The sequence below is a fragment of the Podarcis raffonei genome, chromosome 12 (assembly GCF_027172205.1).
Source record: "Podarcis raffonei isolate rPodRaf1 chromosome 12, rPodRaf1.pri, whole genome shotgun sequence".
In the NCBI taxonomy this organism is placed as follows: Eukaryota; Metazoa; Chordata; class Lepidosauria; order Squamata; family Lacertidae; genus Podarcis; species Podarcis raffonei.
The window spans coordinates 11,894,412-11,914,801 of NC_070613.1; the positions used below are offsets into that span (position 1 = coordinate 11,894,412).

General features: G+C 44.1%; 1 protein-coding gene across 6 annotated transcripts in view; it reads left to right on the plus strand.

Moving 5' to 3' along the window:
* The window catches only part of DPP6 (dipeptidyl peptidase like 6), a 519,694-nt gene that overhangs the window by 339,890 nt on the left and 159,414 nt on the right, over positions 1-20,390 (plus strand). For all 6 annotated transcript variants that reach the window (XM_053359654.1, XM_053359656.1, XM_053359653.1 and 3 more), the window contains exon 2: positions 15,164-15,278. In XM_053359654.1, the coding sequence (XP_053215629.1) occupies positions 15,164-15,278 (115 nt within the window). The remainder of the gene's footprint in view (positions 1-15,163; positions 15,279-20,390) is intronic.

Here is a 20,390-nt window from a genome sequence, read left to right on the forward strand (position 1 = left end):
TTATTGACAGATTTTTCTATCCCTGGTCAGGCACTTAGTTCAGTTTAGGGATGAGGAACCTGTGGCTGTCCAGTAACTGTGCATTCATAACTACCATCAGCCCCAGCTCCCCACTTGCTCCCTCTTCTCCCTCTCTCCTCCCACCACCAGTCCCCTGGCTCTGAGCCTTCATCCCTTGGGGGTTCTCTTGGGGATTCCCTAGCTGGTGCCCCCCCCAATCTGCATCCCAGCCAGTCCATGACACAGAAGAAGGCATAAGAGCTTCGATCTAGCTCTAGTGTAGCAAAGCAGCGAATGCTTTGGATAAGCAAGAGCATCTCTATCCATATCAAAAACATTTCCAGCTCATTTAATGAGAACCGGGTGGGGATCCTGTTGCAGATCTGCATGGCGACTGAAGATAGATAAAGGTAGTATATTAACTCTAGGAGTGATTGTTTCTTAGGGTGGAAAATGTGTCACTGCACATGCTCTAATATTTTGCCGCACTGTCTTCTTGGATCAAACTGATTTTGGAGCAATAGGTAGACCTACAAAACCTATGAACAAATGTTTTATTACATTACATTACATTTCTATTCCACTTTTCCTCAAAGGAACTCAAAGTGGTATACATGGTTCTCCCTCTCTCTTTCTCTTTCTCTTTCTCTTTCTCTCTTTTTCCATTTTGTCCTCACAAAAATCCTGTGGGTAGGTTAGCCTGAGAAACAGTGACTGGGTCAATGGCACCAAGCAAGCTTCATGACTGAATTTGGATTTGAACCCTGGTACCCTAGGACAGAGGGACGCGGGTGGCGCTGTGGGTAAAACCTCAGCGCCTAGTACTTGCCGATCGCATGGTTGGCGGTTCGAATCCCCGCGGCGGGGTGAGCTCCCGTCGTTCGGTCCCAGCTCCTGCCCACCTAGCAGTTCGAAAGCACCCTTAAGTGCAAGTAGATAAATAGGTACCGCTTTATAACGGGAAGGTAAACGGCGTTCCGTGTGCTGCTCTGGTGCCGGTTCGCCAGAGCAGCTTCGTCATGCTGGCCACGTGACCCGGAAATGTCTGCGGACAGCGCTGGCTCCCGGCCTCTAGAGTGAGATGAGCGCACAACCCTAGAGTCTGTCAAGACTGGCCCGTACGGGCAGGGGTACCTTTACCTTTACCCTAGGACATGGGTGGCACTGTGAGTTAAACCACAGAGCCTAGGGCTTGCTGATCAGAAGGTCGGTGGTTCGAATCCCCGTGATGGGGTGAGCTTCTGTTGTTCGGTCCCTGCTCCTGCCAGCCTAGCAGTTCGAAAGCATGCAGTGCAAGTAGATAAATAGGTACCGCTCCTGTGGGAAGGCAAACGGTGTTTCCGTGCGCTGCTCTGGTTCGCCAGAAGCGGCTTAGTCATGCTGGCCACATGACCCGGAAGCTGTACGCCAGCTCCCTTGGCCAATAAAGCGAGATGAGCACCGCAACCCCAGAGTCGGCTGCGACTAGATCTAATGGCCAGGGGTCCCTTTACCTTTACCTTTTTACCCTGAGTCCTAGTCCAACATAAGGTTACCAGATTTTTTTCAGTGAATCCGGGGTGACTCTTTTCAACTTCAGTAGATTTTGTGTGGGGACTGATTTGTAAATACGGGGACTGTCCCCAGGAAACGGGGACATCTGGTAACCTTAGTCCAACATCCTAACCACTACATATGCAGGCATAGTTTACACATGGCAAGTTTTTTTGTTGTGTGTCTCAAGATTGTACCCACGAACACAATATATATCTGGAGCACCAGTTAGTTTTATATGAACCCTGGTCTTCCAGGTCTTAGTCCAATACTCTAGCCACCACACCTGCCTTCCAGGAGAGCAAGATGAGTTGGCCGTGGGCCACAGAGGCCCCTCTCAAACCACTGTCACCTCTGAGAACAAATGCTCATTTGTCATCAGCTGCAGGTATGCATCTCTAAGCAACTGCATGTGCAGAACACAGCTTCGCACTTTTGACATTTCCTTGCCGGATTGGGGCAAAGGTGCACAGACCCTGGCAGGCCTCTTCAGCATTCATTATCCACCTGCCTACCAGCGTAATGATTGTCGCAAGCAAATAGCAAAAAATAACACAGACTCTCTTCTTAATATTCCTGCCTTGATTCTGACAGGCACTTTTCGAACCTGCAGAAATAAAACGGAGGCCCATTATGCATCCCATCTTCACTGTGCATCGCAATAAGCTCTTCCCTAGCATCAGCACACTGTTGCTTCTGGCTCTGCAGATTTCTGTCTGAAAGGTAGCTGTGAAAACAATTTATTTGGAGATAAAATGAAGAGGGAGCTCTAGATTTGAGAGGGGGAAATGGGCTATTAATATACATAGTTTCTAAAATGCAGATAATCTCCCTTAGAAGAGAGTTCAGCAAGTGAACAGGAAGGTATAGACTCTATTTTCCTTTTTTTCTTTGCTGTATGTGTTGTGTGTGTGTGTGTAATTTTCAAACATTTTCACAATAATCTTCATATCAAATAATTACGTTGTTTCACAAGTTCACTATCCACCCCCAGCTCCACGGTGTTTTGACTGAAACCTTTTCTACCGCATTATATCTTTACCTATTGCAAAAAGTTTTTCTATTACTGTTATTTTATCATTTTTCTTCCACTGCTTTTATCTTGACTCCTGCCTGCGATTTCATTTGACTAGAGTATTTTTTATTAATAGTCCACAAAAGGCCTCTGTTCCTGTATAAAAAGTTCATCATTTTGATCTCTTAGGTACAGACCTTTCTAAGGGAGTCTCAGCCTTGTGTCTGTGAATCCTGATTGGGCTGCATGTGCCAACCAATCCCCTTCCAGTATTCAGTCACGAGCGTAAGTCATGGTGTCATCCATTTACTGCACTGTTTCACTGAGAGGTTGGGGAGAATCTTGTCGTCCCCTCTACTTCTGGACTTCAGGCAGGAGTGCTGCCGCTTTTACAGTCATAACAGCACCAGCCACTCACAAGAGCGAGGCATCAGCAGGTTCGGAGAAACCCCTAAAAGAAATGTTAAGAAAAGAACTCCAAAAGCAGACCAATAAGGACTCAGTGGCTACAGAATGCTGACTGATAGTTGAAGGTGGCAAGAGGGGGAATGGGAAATTCAGTGATAGGGCAAATTGAAAGGTGTCAGGGCATTTTGACACCCAGACACACACACTCCACAGATATGGGTCCCCGCCATTGTGCCCGTGCTCCATCACAACAACTGTACCCTCACAACAGCAGGATGCAGGTGACACTGTGGTCTAAACCACTGAGCCTCTTGGGCATGCTGATCAGAAGGTTGGTGGTTTGAATCCCCATGACGGAGTGAGCTCCCATTGCTCTGTCCCAGCTCCTGCCAACTTAGCAGTTCGAAAGCACACTAGTGCAAGTAGATAAATAGGTCCCACTGCGGCGGGAAGGTAAACGGTGTTTTCATGCGCTCTGGTTTCCGTCACGGTGTCCCATTGTGCCAGAAGCGGTTTAGTCATGCTGGCCACATGACCCAGAAAGCTGTCTGAGGACAAACGCCAGCTCCCTCGGCCTGAAAGCGAGATGAGCGCCACAACCCCATAGCTGCCTTTGACTGGACTTAACCGTCCAGGGGTCCTTTGCCTCTTTACCTTTTTTTACCCTCACAACACAGCGGCAGCAGCAAGGGCGTGGCACAAGCAGCAGTGAGGTTGGTAGAGGGCTGGATCCGCTGCCTGAGGCAAATGGCTTCTCCTCACCTTATGCACAGCTACTCCTGAGTAGTGTATCCTGAAAAAGGGTGTGGCTGACAGTGAGCAGGAGCACTCTGCACTGCAACATTCTGTTGCAGGTCCCGTTTGATTGTTTATTATTTTTCAGGCCATCTGTGGCTCCAGGGAGCACTGATGTTCCTCACTTCCTTCGATGTGCCTAAATCTAGGTCAGAAAACCAAGAGGCTGCCATTTACCAGTCAGTCATTTACAGCCCTCTGTCCTATGGCTGCCGTTGAGCTGCTTGCAGTGAAGGAACGAGCAAAAGTAGTGTCCGATTCTGGGCAGAAGAACTTTGCCAGTGCAAATGTGCACCAGTGCTTGGGGGGGGGAGAGGTTTATGTGCATCACAGCTACGCTAAGATGCCCGGTGGGGTGTTTGTGCGCATGTATGGAATCTAAAGCTCTGATCTATATGTCCTGCAAGTGGTGCACCGCGGAGATAAGCGCCAGGTTGCTAGTTATCGTTGCGGAAGTCCAGCTGCTTTTTCTGAATTAAGGGTTTTGCTTTGATAGTGTTTGAAAACCCACCATTTTAGATCTTTTCTTACCATTTGCAGCATGACCTGTAGCTGCTCCTCACTGGGACAATGTTATAGATGCTTACTGTATATTTCCATCTATAAGACTAGGTTTTTTCCCTTAAAAAATAGTGTCCAAAATTTGGGGGCATCTTATACACGGGGGCCATCTTTCCCCCATTTTCTTAAATCGGAGTCCCCAAAAATAGGGGGTGTCTTATACATGGGGGCATCTTATAGATGGAAAAATACGGTATATATTTATATGACAGCCAAGTGATACAAGAGTGCAGCCAAGTTTACCTGCAGCAGAAGTAGCACTCGGATGTGCTATAGGTAGACCCTCTGTTTTTAAATCATTTTTTTTTCCCACGGGATTGCTAGTGGACTGCTAGTTTTTTAACTGGTTTTGATATGCAAATGCTGTTCATTAAATATTTCCCCTACATAAATCCTTTGAATACATCAGAGGTTTGTTAATACTCTGTACTAAGTTGACTTCTTAGCAAGAAGCTTGAGGGCTTTGTTCTTTGCAAATTCTGATAAAAACTGACCTGACCCACTTATTTCTTTAAACAGTTTGTATACTGTTTAGCTACAAGTGTCTCTGAGCAGTGTACAAGGAATAAAATACAGAAAAGATTTTAAAAATCAGTAAAAAATCTAATGTCAAACTAAAATATCATGGATGAATGTGTGGATTGGATTTAGCGTTTCTCCAAATTTTCCGTTGTGGTGCTCAGTTGTTGTTTTTTGGGTTGTTGTTTTTTAAATACCAAACTGCATACAAAATACATATTTGTTGTTTGTTATACTATGGGAAAAAATACATCATCATCATCATTATATGTTGCAAACTGTTTTGAGAACTCAATAGTTGAAAATAGGTGTTTATGTTGAAATTTAACAAATAAATAAATTTGCAGAAACAGGAGTTAAACTTATCTAGCTGTTGTTTCAGAGGTTTTGCCCCCAACGCTTGCTTTCAATGAGCAACACACAAATCACCCATAAGCCCCTCAAAGACTTTGAGAATCACTGATTTGTGGCCCAATCTTATGCTTTGCAGAGCAGCAACCACATTCCATAATAAACAGAGATGAGATACTAATATGCATATAAATATGATTCTTCGAAAAAATAAAAGTTTAAAAAGGAATGAGAGAGGTTAGTTGTAGGTAATAGGTGTGTTTTAGCTGCATGTTTTGTTTATTTTCAAGATGATTTAAAGGGCAAATTGAAGCAGTGATTGGAGAGTATTTGTCTGAAGTTGGCTGGAGATGTATCCTATGGCCATCTAGGTGACAGATTTTTGGCTGGTTGGAGATAAACATGCCAGTAATGATTTCACTGACAGCCTCCTGCACTGGAAGGGTTCCAGACTCCATCCATCCGATCATCCTTTTCACATTCAGAAACTGTGCCATCTTGGATCCGGATAACAGGCACTATCACATTAAAATACAGGCTTCTGGCTCTGTATTAGAAAGTGATGCAGACAGAAGGGAGTTAACACCTGAGCAGGTTGAGTAATGTGGTGTTTTGCAAGCAGACACTAATAGGTACAAATCTGACTTTCTCTTCTTCTTTTTCAAAAAGTGCTACATATGGATGTAACAGAGCTGTGCTCAAGCTTTGAAACTGGTTGTTTTACACATCAAATTCTGGGCCAATTTGAAGCTATTATGTAAGCAGGAGAAAATGAGTCAAACAACAAAGAAAGCGGAGAAGCCGTGCAGCAAGATTTAACGCAGTTTCGATTAATACGCAAAGGCCATTTAGGCCTCGCTTTAATTATTCAGCATTACACAAAGTACAAAGCAAGTGTCTAAGAGGATCACTTGCTCAGTATATATGTGTTGCTGATGCTTTGTTAAGAGCTGAAACTTTGCACACCCAATTTGTGTGGGGGCTTTTTTCCTTGGATTAGTAGCAGTGTGGACTCCAGTGTCGTTGATAATAAAAGCAAAGTGGGTTCCTTGAGATTAGAAGGTGGAGAATTAGCCCTTCTTTCTTTAGGTTTTGTATAATTAGATGCAGTCAATAAAGGATGACAGCTCTTCCTCGTGGTTAAGTCTCACTGTTGGAGCCCCACTCCCCAGAAAGCCTGTCTATCAAGAGTCTGGCTGAATCAGACCCAAGTTCTGTCCAGTTCCACAACTTTCTTTTTTGCAGTGACCAGACAGATACCTCTGGGAAGCTCACGAGCAGGACATGAGGACCAAAGCACTCTCTTAACTCCCCAGCAACTAGCATTCAGGGGCATGCTGAATATATTTTGTAGAAACTAGTCTAGCTCAGTTGCTAAAACATGAGACTCAGGGTGATGGGTTTGAGCCCCATGTTGGGCAAAATATTCCTGCATTGCAGGGGGCTAGACTAGATGGTCCTTGTGGCCCCTTCCAATTCTGCAATTCTATGATTCTGTACAAATATAGTCATCATGGCTAGTAGCCATTATTATCCTTAGTCTCCATGAAGCTGTCTAATCCTTAAATTGGTGGCCATCGCCACGTCTTGCGACAACAGATTCCAGTTTAATTATGCAGCATGTAGGGGGGAACTTCTGTTGGTTCAAGGGAAAATATAGGTACACAAAGGAGAATTCATGGGTGCCAAGACAGAACCCCAGCAGAGATTTAAAGTCAATAATATGCAGCACAAGTGAAGTATGGAAAGATAGGCTGATAGACCTTTAAAATTTGGTCTTTAAAGTGAGTTCCAAAGTTTTCCTCCTCCCTAGCATATAAAAAGACCACACGTTTGGTAAGTTAAAAATTGTTTACTTGCAAACTCTCGAAAGGCAAGGTTCATGTGCTTTTCCATACGGCATTCAGAAAAAGTTACATAGGCAGTAATGCTTGGCTTAGTTACATTGGTGAAAGTTCCTAAATTATTGGAATAGGAACTCAAGTGTGGCTTGTGAGAGCCATGCAGTCTGAGCTGGAGCAACCAGCTCAAACCTCTTCACATATCAAGCTTCTCATGTAGACTGGGGAAACAATAAGTTTGATTACCCATTTCCTCCCAAGGTAAGGGAAGTGGGCATAGCTAAGTTTGGCAGGACAGCTTATTTTATGGTATTAACTCCTTCATGCATTAATTAGACTTAAGCATGTTGGTAATATGAGGCTGGTTATTCCAAAGCTTTTCCCTTTCCACTTTCTCCACACATGGGTGGGTGTTTGTTTTTCGTTTTTTTGTTTTGCATTTCTTTGATGTCCACCCCACTTACATATCCCCCCCCCAACCTAAATATCCTAGACTTGGCAACCTTTCCTCTTAGGGGTGCTTTTCTAGCCTCTTAAGAGTTATGATGACCCTTTTCTGCAACTAGAATTATTCTCTGTAATCCAAAGGTGGTCACATTTTATATTTGTATAAAGGCATTGCAAATATTGTCATTTTTTTATTCCTTTCCTAATGATCCCTAGCATGGAATCCAGCTTTTTCACAGCTGCTGCATACTGGGTCGATGTTTTCATTGAGCTATCCACCACGAACCCAGTGATCTTTGGCACAGGTTTTTTTTTAATGACCTTCACCCAAGGTTGGGGAGGGCTGAGTTCTTGAAGCATTTAGCCTGCTACAAAACTTTTGCTAGCCAGCTGTTCGAAGTGGTACTAAATCTGCATAACTAACAAGTGTGACAAATTTCTTCCTGGTGGGATGTTAGAAGTGACAGCAAAGTGACAACTAAATATGACAGCAACGTTGGAAATTATATCATGCTTGGTCTCACAAACAGATTTTTTATGCGGGGACAAGGGCTGGAAAGACCCTTTCTTAAATTCTGTTCCAGATTATAACACTCTGCTCTGGTCTGGCCAGGTGAGACCCTGCACAAGGCTGGACCAGGTCAGTCAGAGTTAGATCAACAGAGTGTAACTGCCCATATTAAGGGTTGCCAAGCTTTTGGGGTCCTGGGCACCTCTGCAAATGACAGACACAAACCCTCCAAGAGAAGGCTTCGTTTAAACCCCACTTCAGCATGGAGGGGGCAGTGCAAGTGGGGTTTAAGATGGGTGCCAGGGAATGTATCTGTTGACTGCATGTGCACTTATGGGTGCTGCGTTGTTGAGCCATGAAGTACATTGTAAAGAAAAATAACAATGGGGTCCCTTTTTTTGGCTTTCTCATTCTTGGGCCTAAACATTTGCATTTCCCTGCTTGCTACCACTATTCTCCATAATTGCCCCCCATATACGTGAGGACTAGAAACTTCTGTACAAATGAAGCCTGAGATCCAGATCAGCTCTCAAACAAATACATTAAAAGTGCCCTAGGCACAACAGATTTGTAAGAATATCGGGCCTTGGAATCGTCCGTTTTAATATATTTTATAAAATCTCACAGCTTGTCACAGTGCCCAGGAAACTTCCACTGACTTTGAATGCCTTTAAATCAGGCCACCTATAAATACTTTATTCGCGGCCATGAACCCAATTACCCTCAGGTTCTCAGTTCCCCTTAGTGCAGCTGTGGCAGAGAAATTTATTAACTTGTAACTTTTATTTTTAGGGTCGTACGTTGTAGGGGGTGTTGTAGCGTTCAGCTTGGATGCGAGAAACCCAGATTCATACTCCTGTCATCCACAATGTACATGGTGTGGCCTTGGAAATCAAGCAAAACAAAGCTACCCCATGGGCCTGAGGTCAGGAGAAAATGAAAAAAGCTGGCCCCTCTTCTTGGTTTGCTGCCGATGGCAGCCATTTTGTGCTGGCACTCCCGGCACTACCAGCAAGATAGGAATACCAGCAACTCACTTTCCTTACCAAAAAATAAACTACAATAAAGAAGTATTAACAAGTCTTTTAATGCACTGAGATGTACTGTAGAAATTCCTAGCAAAAATCTATCTGAATGCTGATGTTTGATTCTTTCGCTTCCTTTCCCCAAAGAGTGTCTAACTAAGTACTTCATTTTTCCATTCTGATAAAAAATTTTGTTCAGGCAGGGAGGTAGTACTTCTGATTCTGCCTCCGGAAATGCATGTAAGGGGAATATTGTGTGCTCTAAATGTTACACAGGAACAGTAGTAGTCAGCAGTGAGGTTGGGTTGGGCTGATGTGTCTTCCCAATACCAGAATATCTGCTGGTTACCAAGAGGAAGAGGGTGGAGGTGGAGGGGAGGTCGGTGGGGTGTGGGGGCAACACCGGGAACGTTGGTGTGGCTGCACCACTGTACTTAAACTGCCCCACACTCTGCCTCTCTCCTTCCCTACCACTCTCCCTCTCAGTAACCAGCAGTGACTCCAGCACTGGGAAACCAAGTACAGTGGTACCTCGGGTTAAGAACTTAATTCGTTCTGGAGGTCCATTCTTAACCTGAAACTGTTCTTAACCTGAGGTACCACTTTAGCTAATGGGGCCTCCCGCTGCCGCCACGCAATTTCTGTTCTCATCCTGAAGCAAAGTTCTTAACCTGAGGTACTATTTCTGAGTTAGCGGAGTCTGTAACCTGAAGCGAGGTACCACTGTAAGTCTCACCCCGTCCCACTGACTGCTACTACAAAGCATCCTTCCAGATCAGACCAAAGGCCCACCTTAGGGCCAGTGGGAGGAACCTGGGGGAGATGGACCAGACTTCTGATTATTTCTTTTCGGGTGACGCCCACTTGGAAGATGCTCTTGAGGCAGCAGGCCTTGAAAATGGGTGTGTGGACCTGAGGCGATATTCAAAGCAGCAGTACTATGCATCTGTCAAGGAGAGATTTACAAGGGGAGCAGTGTCATTTGTCACTTTGGGCTAAAAAGCAGTCTATAAATAATCTCCACCATACCATACCCACCTTGCACTCACTGTGTATGCAGTTCATGGCTTGCGTTGCAGTCCTGAGGTGCATGGAGAGCATGCTAAGCTCCTTCAAGTCTGACCTAAGCAGCCCCGGCTGTGAGATCCAAATGCTGCATGAGTGTAAAGAGCCATTAAGATATGGTTACCAGATGTCCCCGCTTCTCTGGGACAGTCCCCGGATTTACAAATCTGTCCCCGGACAAAATCCATCCCTGGAATGTCCCCGGATTTCATTTAATGTCCCTGGATTTATATTGTAAGTATTGTAGATTTATTGGTAGGGAATGAATGCTGCGTCACTGGTTCAACGGCACACGACACATCATATGGGGACTTCGGGCGAAGCAAAATGGTGGGTGCCACAGCAGCGAGCAGCTCCTGAAACCAGCCATAGCCAACTGCGCTACCAGGCTGGCGAGACTGCTGCTGCCGCCGCCGCCGCCACTGCCAAGGGGGAACCGGAGACGCCTGGCACGTCAACTGGGGGAACCACCGACACCCTCCCAATGCGACCCAAATCGAGTCAGGAGCGAGAGCACCTGGCCACCCGGCCAACTGCCCAGCAGCGCTCCGGGGCCAGGAAAACCCCAGAGCCGACACAGGGAGAAGGAGGAGAGGAGAAGGAGAAGGAAGAGAGAGAAAGAGGAAGGAGAAAAAAGAGGCACCGCTGCCGCCGCTGAGGAGGAGAGGTAGGAGAGCACCAGGACGGCAAGGACACATGGCTGAGCCCAGGTCCGACCTGAGCCTATTCCACGCCGGCTAGCACTCCAAGAGAGCAGGCCGGGGCCCAGAGGAAGGCCGTGTGACAGAGGAGACCACTGAAGAGAAGATATTACTTCTTTATTTTTTAAAAAAACAACTTTTTAAATAACTTTTCTCTCTCTCTCTTTTTTTTTAAAAGTGTCCCCGGATTCTTCGAAAAAAATCTGGTAACCTTACATTAAGAGCCCTGCTGGGTCAGAACAAAGGGCTATCAGATCCAGCATTCTGTTCTCACAGTGCCCAGCCAGATGCCTCTGTGAAGCTTGCAAGCAGCACATGGGTACAACGGCTCTCTTGCTATTCATGTTCCTCAGTGATTGGTATTCAGAGACACATTGCAGTGCCTGTCTCCTGTTCATGATTCCCTGCAACTGAGCCTGGAGGCAATGTAGCCATCACGATGAGTAACCATGGATACCCTTATCTTCCATGGATTTCCACAAACATGGACATTTTACAGATTGGGAAGTAGGCAATGCTAGAAATTCTTAGAGATGTTTATGATGGGAACTTTTTACAATTCTGTGATTCTATGTAAACTGAGGTGGTCAGGCTTTCCAAAGAAACAGTTCCCTCCTATGCACTCCATGATGGAACCATCAATGTATAACCCTGCTCCCTAGATGTTTAAAAGGAGGCCAGAATTGAATTATTGCTGGACTTATTCAACCTAGATCAAAGAATCCCTAATGAGAGAGGGGCACATCAATTCTCAAGAAGTTGGAGAGTGGATGAGGGCATGATATAATGAATTAACCATTGGTAATCATGAAATTGAGATGGAAGCCATAAATCTTCGAAAGAATTCTTGAGACATGGAAATTATTTTAAGCATCCTTCCCTACCTTCTAGGATGTTCCTACAGGCAGCAGAAATGATTAGACTCCAGCTCCAAATATATGCACTGTTGGTTTTATAATGTTCTGTTACCATCTCCACCCATGGCAAATGGCCCATAGAACATAAAAGGGGGATTTATGGTGTATCTTTTCAGCATTCACATAGGGCAGATGGAAAAATAATCTGAGCTGTGCAGTTTAAAGCAGCTCGGCCAAATATTTCTTAGTAGAGCTTGATTATAATCTTTTCCCCAAGACTCCCCCCCCCAACAAATATATTACTGAGCATCGATCTGGCTTCTGCAAGACTTACTTATGTATAACAGCATGCATTTCTAGATTTATATGTAAACTAGATGTACATTTAATATTACTTCATTCACCCTGTGAGGTCCCCCCACCCTATAAAATAATAATAGTAATAGTATCTGAGCATCTATCAAGGCTGGTTGAATTATAGCGTTAGGTGCTTAGTATAGTATCACTATTTCTGTTTCTACTGCTGCTATTGTGATGATCTAGGCTACTCTGAAATATCCAGATGAATTTCTTAACTCAAGTGGAATATCAGGAAGAAACTACCTGTGAAGCTAAATGCTATCACCTGTAGTTGAGTGCCTGTTTTGAAAATGATAAATATCAGGTAAGGGTGGGATAAGGTCCACAGCATGTTACATGTGGGTGGGTTTTAACCCTTTCCTACATAAATGGCTTTAGATTACATATAGATAGATAGATAGATATAGATATAGATGCTCTTAGCCTTCAGATGCTCTTAGCCCAGGGCAGGCAAACTCCCATTAGTGCTACCTGGAGCTTCCCTCTTTGGGATATTTTCTTCTCAGTCACAGTGGGTAGAAAAGGGTTGAACTCCACTGCCTCCATTTGATGATCCTGATCCACCCACTTCTTCCCCCTTTCAATTTCAGTGGAGGGTGGTTCATTAGCGGTGAATAGGGCACTGGCCCACCAAGCTGAGTTTGCCTTCAGCCAGCCCACAACTGCCTTCTTCCATACAGTACTTAGAACCAGGCCAAGGGGGTGATGGCCCTGCCTGACAGCTTCCCCCTCATCGGACTCAGTATTGTAGAGCTCAGCAGAGTGGGGGAGGAGGGGGACAAAACTAGAAGTACTTGCCTCTAGTGCTCCCTGCTGTTGGGCTCCTTGCCTTCTGCCATATCAGTCCCAATGGGCCCCACTCACCACCATTCATTTTGGAAACCTTGCACATGACTACAGATGATGCACCGTGTGCAGTTCTCTCCTTATAAGGAATGTGGCTGTGTAAAACAGAGGCTATTAGTCAACTAGCTCCCAAAGTCAGGTTCGCAAATGCTGGTTACCTACTTGGGCCCAGGTGTGTTTCCTGTTCCTTGTTCTTCTGAGTACATAAAATGAAGCGCTCCTGAGTCCAGAACTTTTTTGTATTTATTTCATGGCCTTGTAACATGGCCTTATGTTTATCTTTGTCAATTACCTCACATAAAATGAGGCCTACCATTCCACATGTTGAAAGTTCCCCCCCTAAATGTAGAAAATTACAATTATTTAGTTGATTGTTGTATTTTTATTACCATTGGGAAGACAGTGCCATTGCCCTCTGGATATTATTATTATTATTATGGCACTAAAATGTGTTGGATCGCCTTTGATTCAATAAAAACCAAATAGGGATAAAACTAGCACAAAACCCTGGCACCAGTTTGGAGTCAATTGGGCAATGTTGGGTTTGGGGCTACACCTATGGCTCCCTGTTTGTCAGTTTGGGGGGTGACACAAAACGTGAGGTTTGTGGCACAAAACTAGCACAAAACTTTGGCAACAGTCTGGAGTCTTATCAGACAAGATTGGACTTTTGGGCATTAGCTTGTGACTCTGGTTTGCTGCATCAATAACTTGGGGGGCAGCACAAAACACGGGGTTCATGGCACAAAACTAGCACAAAACTTTGGCATCTGTTTGGAGGGAATCCAGAATTTCAGGATCACACATTAATGAAGCTGTGTTAGATCTGGTGTTGCTGTCTCATTGTGTAGCAGTTAAAAGGGTTGTTTTGGATTGCCTATTTTTCTTCAGTTTGTCTGAAAGTCACCCTAACCACCCTCTTTGATGTCTCAGTAATAGGCAACCATCAGTGCAGGTGAGCCAACTCACAGCTGATTAAGCATTGCCCTCTCTTGATCACGGGGCTGCAACATTGCCTTTGTCCCTGGCTGGGAGGAGTCGCTGCATCTAATGGTTTCTGCCCTTCTCTTTTAGATTTTCTGCTAGTTTTAAAGAACCAAAAACAACAGCATGCATGCATTTGGGTCTAAAGGGTTTTTTGATTATTTGAGAAGTTGATTTAGGCTTTGGCAGCCTACTCACATTGGCACCAGCTGCCTCTCTGATTCCCCCTCTCCTTTTTGACCTCTATTGGGTTGTTGTTTTTTAATGTTGAAAGGAAGGGTTGGCTGTGAACAGAGATAACAAAACCCACATTGTTTTCCTGACTCTTTGGCTAACATTGGCACGCATTAGGGAAATCACTAAATCTCCATGCCCTTTGCTGCGAGATTAAGATAGTAGTTGTTCTTTGCCTCTCAAGGGTAGGGGAAGGGTGAATCTATTACAATTTTCAAAATGCCTTTACCACAGTGCATAGAATTTGCATATATAAATGCATGTTGCTGATCATTTCCCCTTAATTTTGTTGCTTTGAGGGTTTCCTTTTTTTTAAAAAAAGTATGAAATTTCCCAACTCATTCTTCCTCTTATTTTCCTTTTTCAGAAAATTATTTGCTTTTTTCAAAATCTTCCTCTGCTGCCTGCCACCCAAACCAAAGCAACAGAGTAGGAGATAGTATAAATAATGGAGGCCTCCATTATGCTGGCTTCCTCAACCTCGGCCCTCCAGATGTTTTTGGCCTAAAACTCCCATGATCCCTAGCTAGCAGGACCAGTGGCCAGGGGTGATGGGAATTGTAGTCTCAAAACGTCTGGAGGGCCGAGGTTGAGGAAGCCTGCTTTCAATGTTGTTGAACTTCATCTCCTATCACTGACCACTTGCCACACTGACTGGGGTTGATGGGAACCGTAGTTCAATAATCTCTGGAGGGCCACAGGACCCTCACCCCTGCAATAAAGGGTTCTCCAAGGTGGAGGGATAAGGTACTATGTAAGTGGATCCTAAACTATTATTCATAAAACTAAAGTCTCATTGTGACATCAGAGCAGCTCAGTCAATGGCAGACAGGTGGTCCAAAGCCCCTGCTTGCTGGTCCTTGTACAGCAGATTTGAACCACCAATGGTTAAAATCACCAAATCTCTCATTATTGCAATTCGGTTTGCTTTGCTCTCCTAGTTACTTACGCAAATATATCTTTGCATCTGCAACAAGCAAGCTTACAGCTGCCACTATGGCTACTGAACCTAATTGCTAATTGACTAGATTCACCTTACATCGTGTTTGGATGCATTTGTTGCTCATGGCCTCTGCTTAACCGTTCCCCTTTTTCTTTTGCTGTTTGCAGGAGCTGGTGGGGAGCAACCCTCCACAAAGGAACTGGAAAGGAATTGCAATTGCGTTACTTGTTATTCTGGTTATCTGCTCCTTGATTGTCACTTCAGTTATCTTGCTGACACCAGGTATTTATATAACCTTTAGTTTTAGTTGCTGCTGTTGTTGTAATTTCAGTGTCTTTGGAAATGCATTTTAAAAAGGCAGGGGCCTGATTAAACTGAACTTGACGGATAGATCAATCAGATGGAGAAAATCTCTCCCCCGCTCTTTTAATCTTGAAAGCAGGGGTGTGCTTCGCTATGTTTTTTAATGATACCGAACATGGAACAGTGATGCAGTTAGGTAATTTTAGACTAGGATTTAATGGTCTTACTGGGGCAGGAGGGCCCTCTAGATGGTAAGAAAGAGCTGCTGTGTTTAGGGGCTTTCTTGCTCAATTATTTCTCTAAGACAACGTATTATGCACTGCCCAGAAAAAAGGCAGCTACCCAACAGCTACATGGCAGAGAGAAATTCAAGGGATGAAGTTTTCTCCTTGAGTTGCTGTCTCTCAAGCAGATGTTAGTTGAGGAACCTCAAACCCAGGGATCAAATGCAACCTTCAGCACCTCTCTGTCTGCTTGTTGGGGCATTACGCACACCCTTACCCTTTCCCAAGACCACATCTCTCATGAGCCCTCCTTCAGTATTTTTGCCTGGTTGGAATGTGTCCTTCAACTCTGATAATGCCTCTTTCTTGCCTGAATGGATGCTAAAGAGGGGTGGGTGGGTGTGGTTGTGTACAAACAAGCATACTGTACGAAGGTTAAATGCACATTCATTCTCTGCCAACTTTTGATGTTGACCCTGCCAACCACTGGCATAAGGTTGCCAAGAATAGAATGTGGCCCTCAGGTTGACAGTTGTCCCTCACCCCTAGTTTGGAGGCATAGGTGCCTTGTCAGGAAAAGAAAGAGTGACGCCCTTATCAGACTTCAGCTACATTGATAAATTAACTCGTTCAGCTCAAGTAATTCCTTAGGAAAGATGTTCTTCCCTGGAAAGTTAAGTGAAAAAGGCAAGAAGGTTAGGCTGGGTGATCCCATAAGACCACAGTTTTCTGCTGTACGTAAGAGAAAGGCTGTGGAGATAACCATTTGCCAACAAATAATTTTCTTTAATGCTAGAAAAACTCCATTTTAAACCTAAGATCAAAAGCAGAACAAGGCAGAAAAATAACATAGAGATTTCATGGGAGAGGGGTAAGAGAATGTTCCTTGTTCTAACAATCAAGGAGTGGGGGAAAAGGAAGGGGAAACAGAATGAAGAACTATCTAATCTGATGACATGTCTTCAGAATTGTCCCATGCAAAAGTAATGTCTGCCCTAACTAGAAAAACATTCCAGGCAGAGAACCTGTGGCTCTTCAGATGTTAGCCCCAGACATGAGAACTGTGGCCCATGAACATCTGCAGGGCTATAGGTTCCACTTTCCTGAAGTTGGGTTGTAACCCTCAACATTGTTCCCCGGCACTGTCAGCTGTAGCAAACGAGCTGAGAGATTTGAACTGCGGTCTCCTTGCCTCACAGGCACAATCTTAGACATGCTGCCCTTTTATTTCAATCTCATGAAGTTATGGCATCACGCTGTTAATCGGAGTCCCTTCCAACTCTGCAATTCTGTGATTCTATCCCACTCTCCCAAGCGTTTCTGCACTGGCACACTAAGTCTTAGGACTAAACCATTATCATGTTGCAAGTGGTGGTTTGTGTGCCTGTTACCGAAATAATGCATGCTTCATGGCTAGATCTTAAGTGGCTGAAGTACCTTGGGACCAGTGAAGTAAAAAGCCATTTTCTCCTCCATTAATTGGCTCAATGGAGTCTGTTTATGGCATCTCTAAACAGGGATGTGTTTAGCCTGCATAACAAGTTAGCACTAAACAATGGGAAAGATGTTTAGTGCTGCAAGGCTTCTCTGATGTGCTTAGATATAAACACCCTGATTCTAAATGCATTGGCTTGGAATCTGTTCCATTGGTTCCAATTTAGAGCTGTGTGCAAATGTCCTCTCGAAATTTTACACTCTGTTTTAGTACAGAGAACTCGTGGATGGGGGAACCATTTTGCTAAATAGGGTTTGAGTAATTCTCCAACTTTTTTCTCAGTGTTGTGCTTGCGTGATTTGCAATGGCAAGAGCATAGCTGCTCTGCCCCAACTTAGGCCTCTCCCCGCCCCCCATTCATTAAATACAGTTTGCAAAAGATAACATAATATAAAAACATTAAAATATATTGGAAAGATACATAAAAAACTGTTGGCACCATGATCACCATTTTCCATCTTGGACAGTGCTCTAGACCTGGCATTGTCCTAGAATGGGGCAAAAATGGTCCCTGCTTAAAAAAAAAGTGGTAAATATCTGGAGAAAATTCTGTAAAGTTGCAGTCTTATTTGTTGAGGGAGGAAAACAATTCTCATAAATTTTCTTAGAGGAAAAAATGTCTTTGGAGAAATTTCAGCTTAGTTTTAATTTTAATGAAGCTCCCAGACAAGAAAATGTCAGTATTAGGGTGTGTACAGTGGCGGACTTGGGTAATATTTTGGGGTTTTTTCTTGGGTTTTCTTGGGTTTTATTCTGTGAACCTCCCTCAGACTCCTGGGTATAGGGCAGTATAATAATAATAATAATAATAATAATAATAATAATAATAATAGGCGCCCTCTGGGAGGCCAAAATCTGATGCCTCATGCTGCCAAAGCCGGGGAAGAGGTGCAAGGCTCTGCCAGGGTCCTAGAGCCCTCCCATCTCCTTCCCAAAGAACTAACTAGGCTTGGAAAGGAGGCAGGAGAACTCTAGGATGCCTCACATCTCCTTCCCCAAACCCAGCTTCTTGCTTTGAGAAGATGCCCTCCTCAGCTCAGCCTCTTGCCCATGCACACTGCTTACACAGCCCTAAATCCACCACTTGTGTGTAGATAATGCACTGAAATCCACAGCTTGGCTAATGCCCAGTTTAAGTTGGGTTGCAGAGGTGGTGCAATTAGCACTTTTTATTTTTAAAAAGAGGAAAAATTGAAAGGATGTGAGCAGCAGGAGAGAGAACCAGTATATGCAATTACAAAATTAGAAATGGGTCTCACTTAGCATATATGGGCCTAAAGTAGGTCTCTCTGATGTGGAAATGATACAGGAGCCAGGGGTCCTGTGCAGGAACTGGTTATCTGCTAGAGGGTCCTGTGCAGCTGGAGAAAACATTTAAATTGGTTCAAGGAACCTGTGGCTGCCCAGATGTCAGCTCCAGCCACAAATGAGCAGGGCCAGTGCTCAGGAATTATGCCAGTTGTAGTCTATGTAGACTATCTGTGAATTATTTCACAGGATCCCCATGGAGGCCAGTCATCAGAATTGGCACTCAGCCAGAAAGGGTTGCTGAATCCATGTTATTAGGCCACTGAAGTATTATCCTAGGGTTACCATATTTCAAAAAGTGAAAATCTAGACAGAAAAGTTGTTGAGTTGTTGCTGTTGGTTTTTTTAGTTTTGCCGAAAGTTGTTAGGCAAAGAAATTTGACATTTTTGAGGAACATTGGCAAAAACGACACTACCGACATCAGCTGCCATACATCCAGATTTTCCCAGACATTTAGCCGATTTCCACCTGGACACTTCTTTCGACTGCAGTCCAGGAAATGGACTTGGAATGGGGAGTGATGCTTTTTGTTGTTGTTCATTAGAAATCTACAGTGACATCATTGGCTTATTGTGTAAATATGCTATGCAACCACAAGAGGGAAATCATCAGAGTTTGTGCTGGACGAATTATTAAGTAGTGGCAAACAAACTAGAAGCTTCAGGGATTAATCAGGGAGTGTAAACTGTGCTAGGTCATCCTCCCTACCATTTTGCTGTGACAGCATCTGTACACTTCAGAATTCCGGGCATGTAATTTGTGGTTTGACGGTCAAAAGTGTTAATTGATTTTTCTCTCTCTCTTCTGTTGACCTGTCCTTAATGAATGTGAACATTCATTAGAAATCATTTGGTAGAAATCATGCGTGGTGCCATTTTTTGCTTTCAAAAATGAGTCCCTGTGCAATAAAAATGCAGGAATTCAAAATATATAGTTGCATGGTGTTAACATAAAAAAGGATAATTGCCATGGCTGTAGCTAATGTATATTTAATCAGAAAACATGCATCTGGGGGAGGAAAATTGTAATGCTATCACATTATGAGATAAAACCTGAACTACCCCTTGAAGCATTTGCCCAAAATAAAACTGATTATTAATATTTATAACTCATTGCATCCCTGTTCATAAGTGCAATCAGCTGCACGGCTGATGTTTGAAATGAATGGGGGCCTTTTCACCATATGGCAACAACCTCAAAGAAACCTCTGGCTCTTCAACACTTCATTTGTTCAGTGTGGCTTCTTGAGCTACTTAAAAGCCCCAAGCCACAGTTTAATGCAACCCTCTCTCCTAAGATGGAGTATCCCATACCAGAAGCTACCTTGGTGTTCACTTGTCTAAAATCTATTTGGAGTAGGATATCCTTCCCCAACCTGGTGCCTTCCAGATGTTTTGGATCACAACTCCCATCAGCCTCTCTGGCTGGGGCAGATGATACTGGTTGCATCAAACATCTGGAAGACACCAAGCTGAAGAAGGCTAGTTCAGGATAACTTTTCCAAGATGGTTTCCAAGAATGAATTATTGCTACTATGATTTATGGTTTAAAACCTGCTGGATAGCCCAGTTGGTTGGAGTGTGATGCTGATAACACCAAGGTTGCAGGTTAGATCCCTGTAAGGGACAGCTGCATATTCCTGCATTGTAGGAAGGTGGCTGAGATGTTCCTCAGGGTCTTTTCCAACGCCATGATTCTACTTTATAAATTCTTTTTCCACCCCATATTAAACACGTGGGCAGCTGCATCTGGGGACAGGAGAGACATAGGGCACGATACTCGCACTGTTTCCACTATTGCTTCACATGCCGCCTACTGTGCTGGATCAGTGCAAGAGGAGCTTTCGCTTCCATGCACACTTAGGCCATTTCCAACTTGAACTGGACCACAATCCACAGGACCAACTTTTACTCTGGCGTAGAAGTCTACCATGCTTCTCATGCACATATTCCCAAATATCGGTCAGTTCAAAATGAAAAGAGATAACTGGTCTCATTTGCTGAATGTGCAGATAAAATTGCAAATTAGCAGTAATGGATGGGCATTTTTCTTCTTTCCCCCCT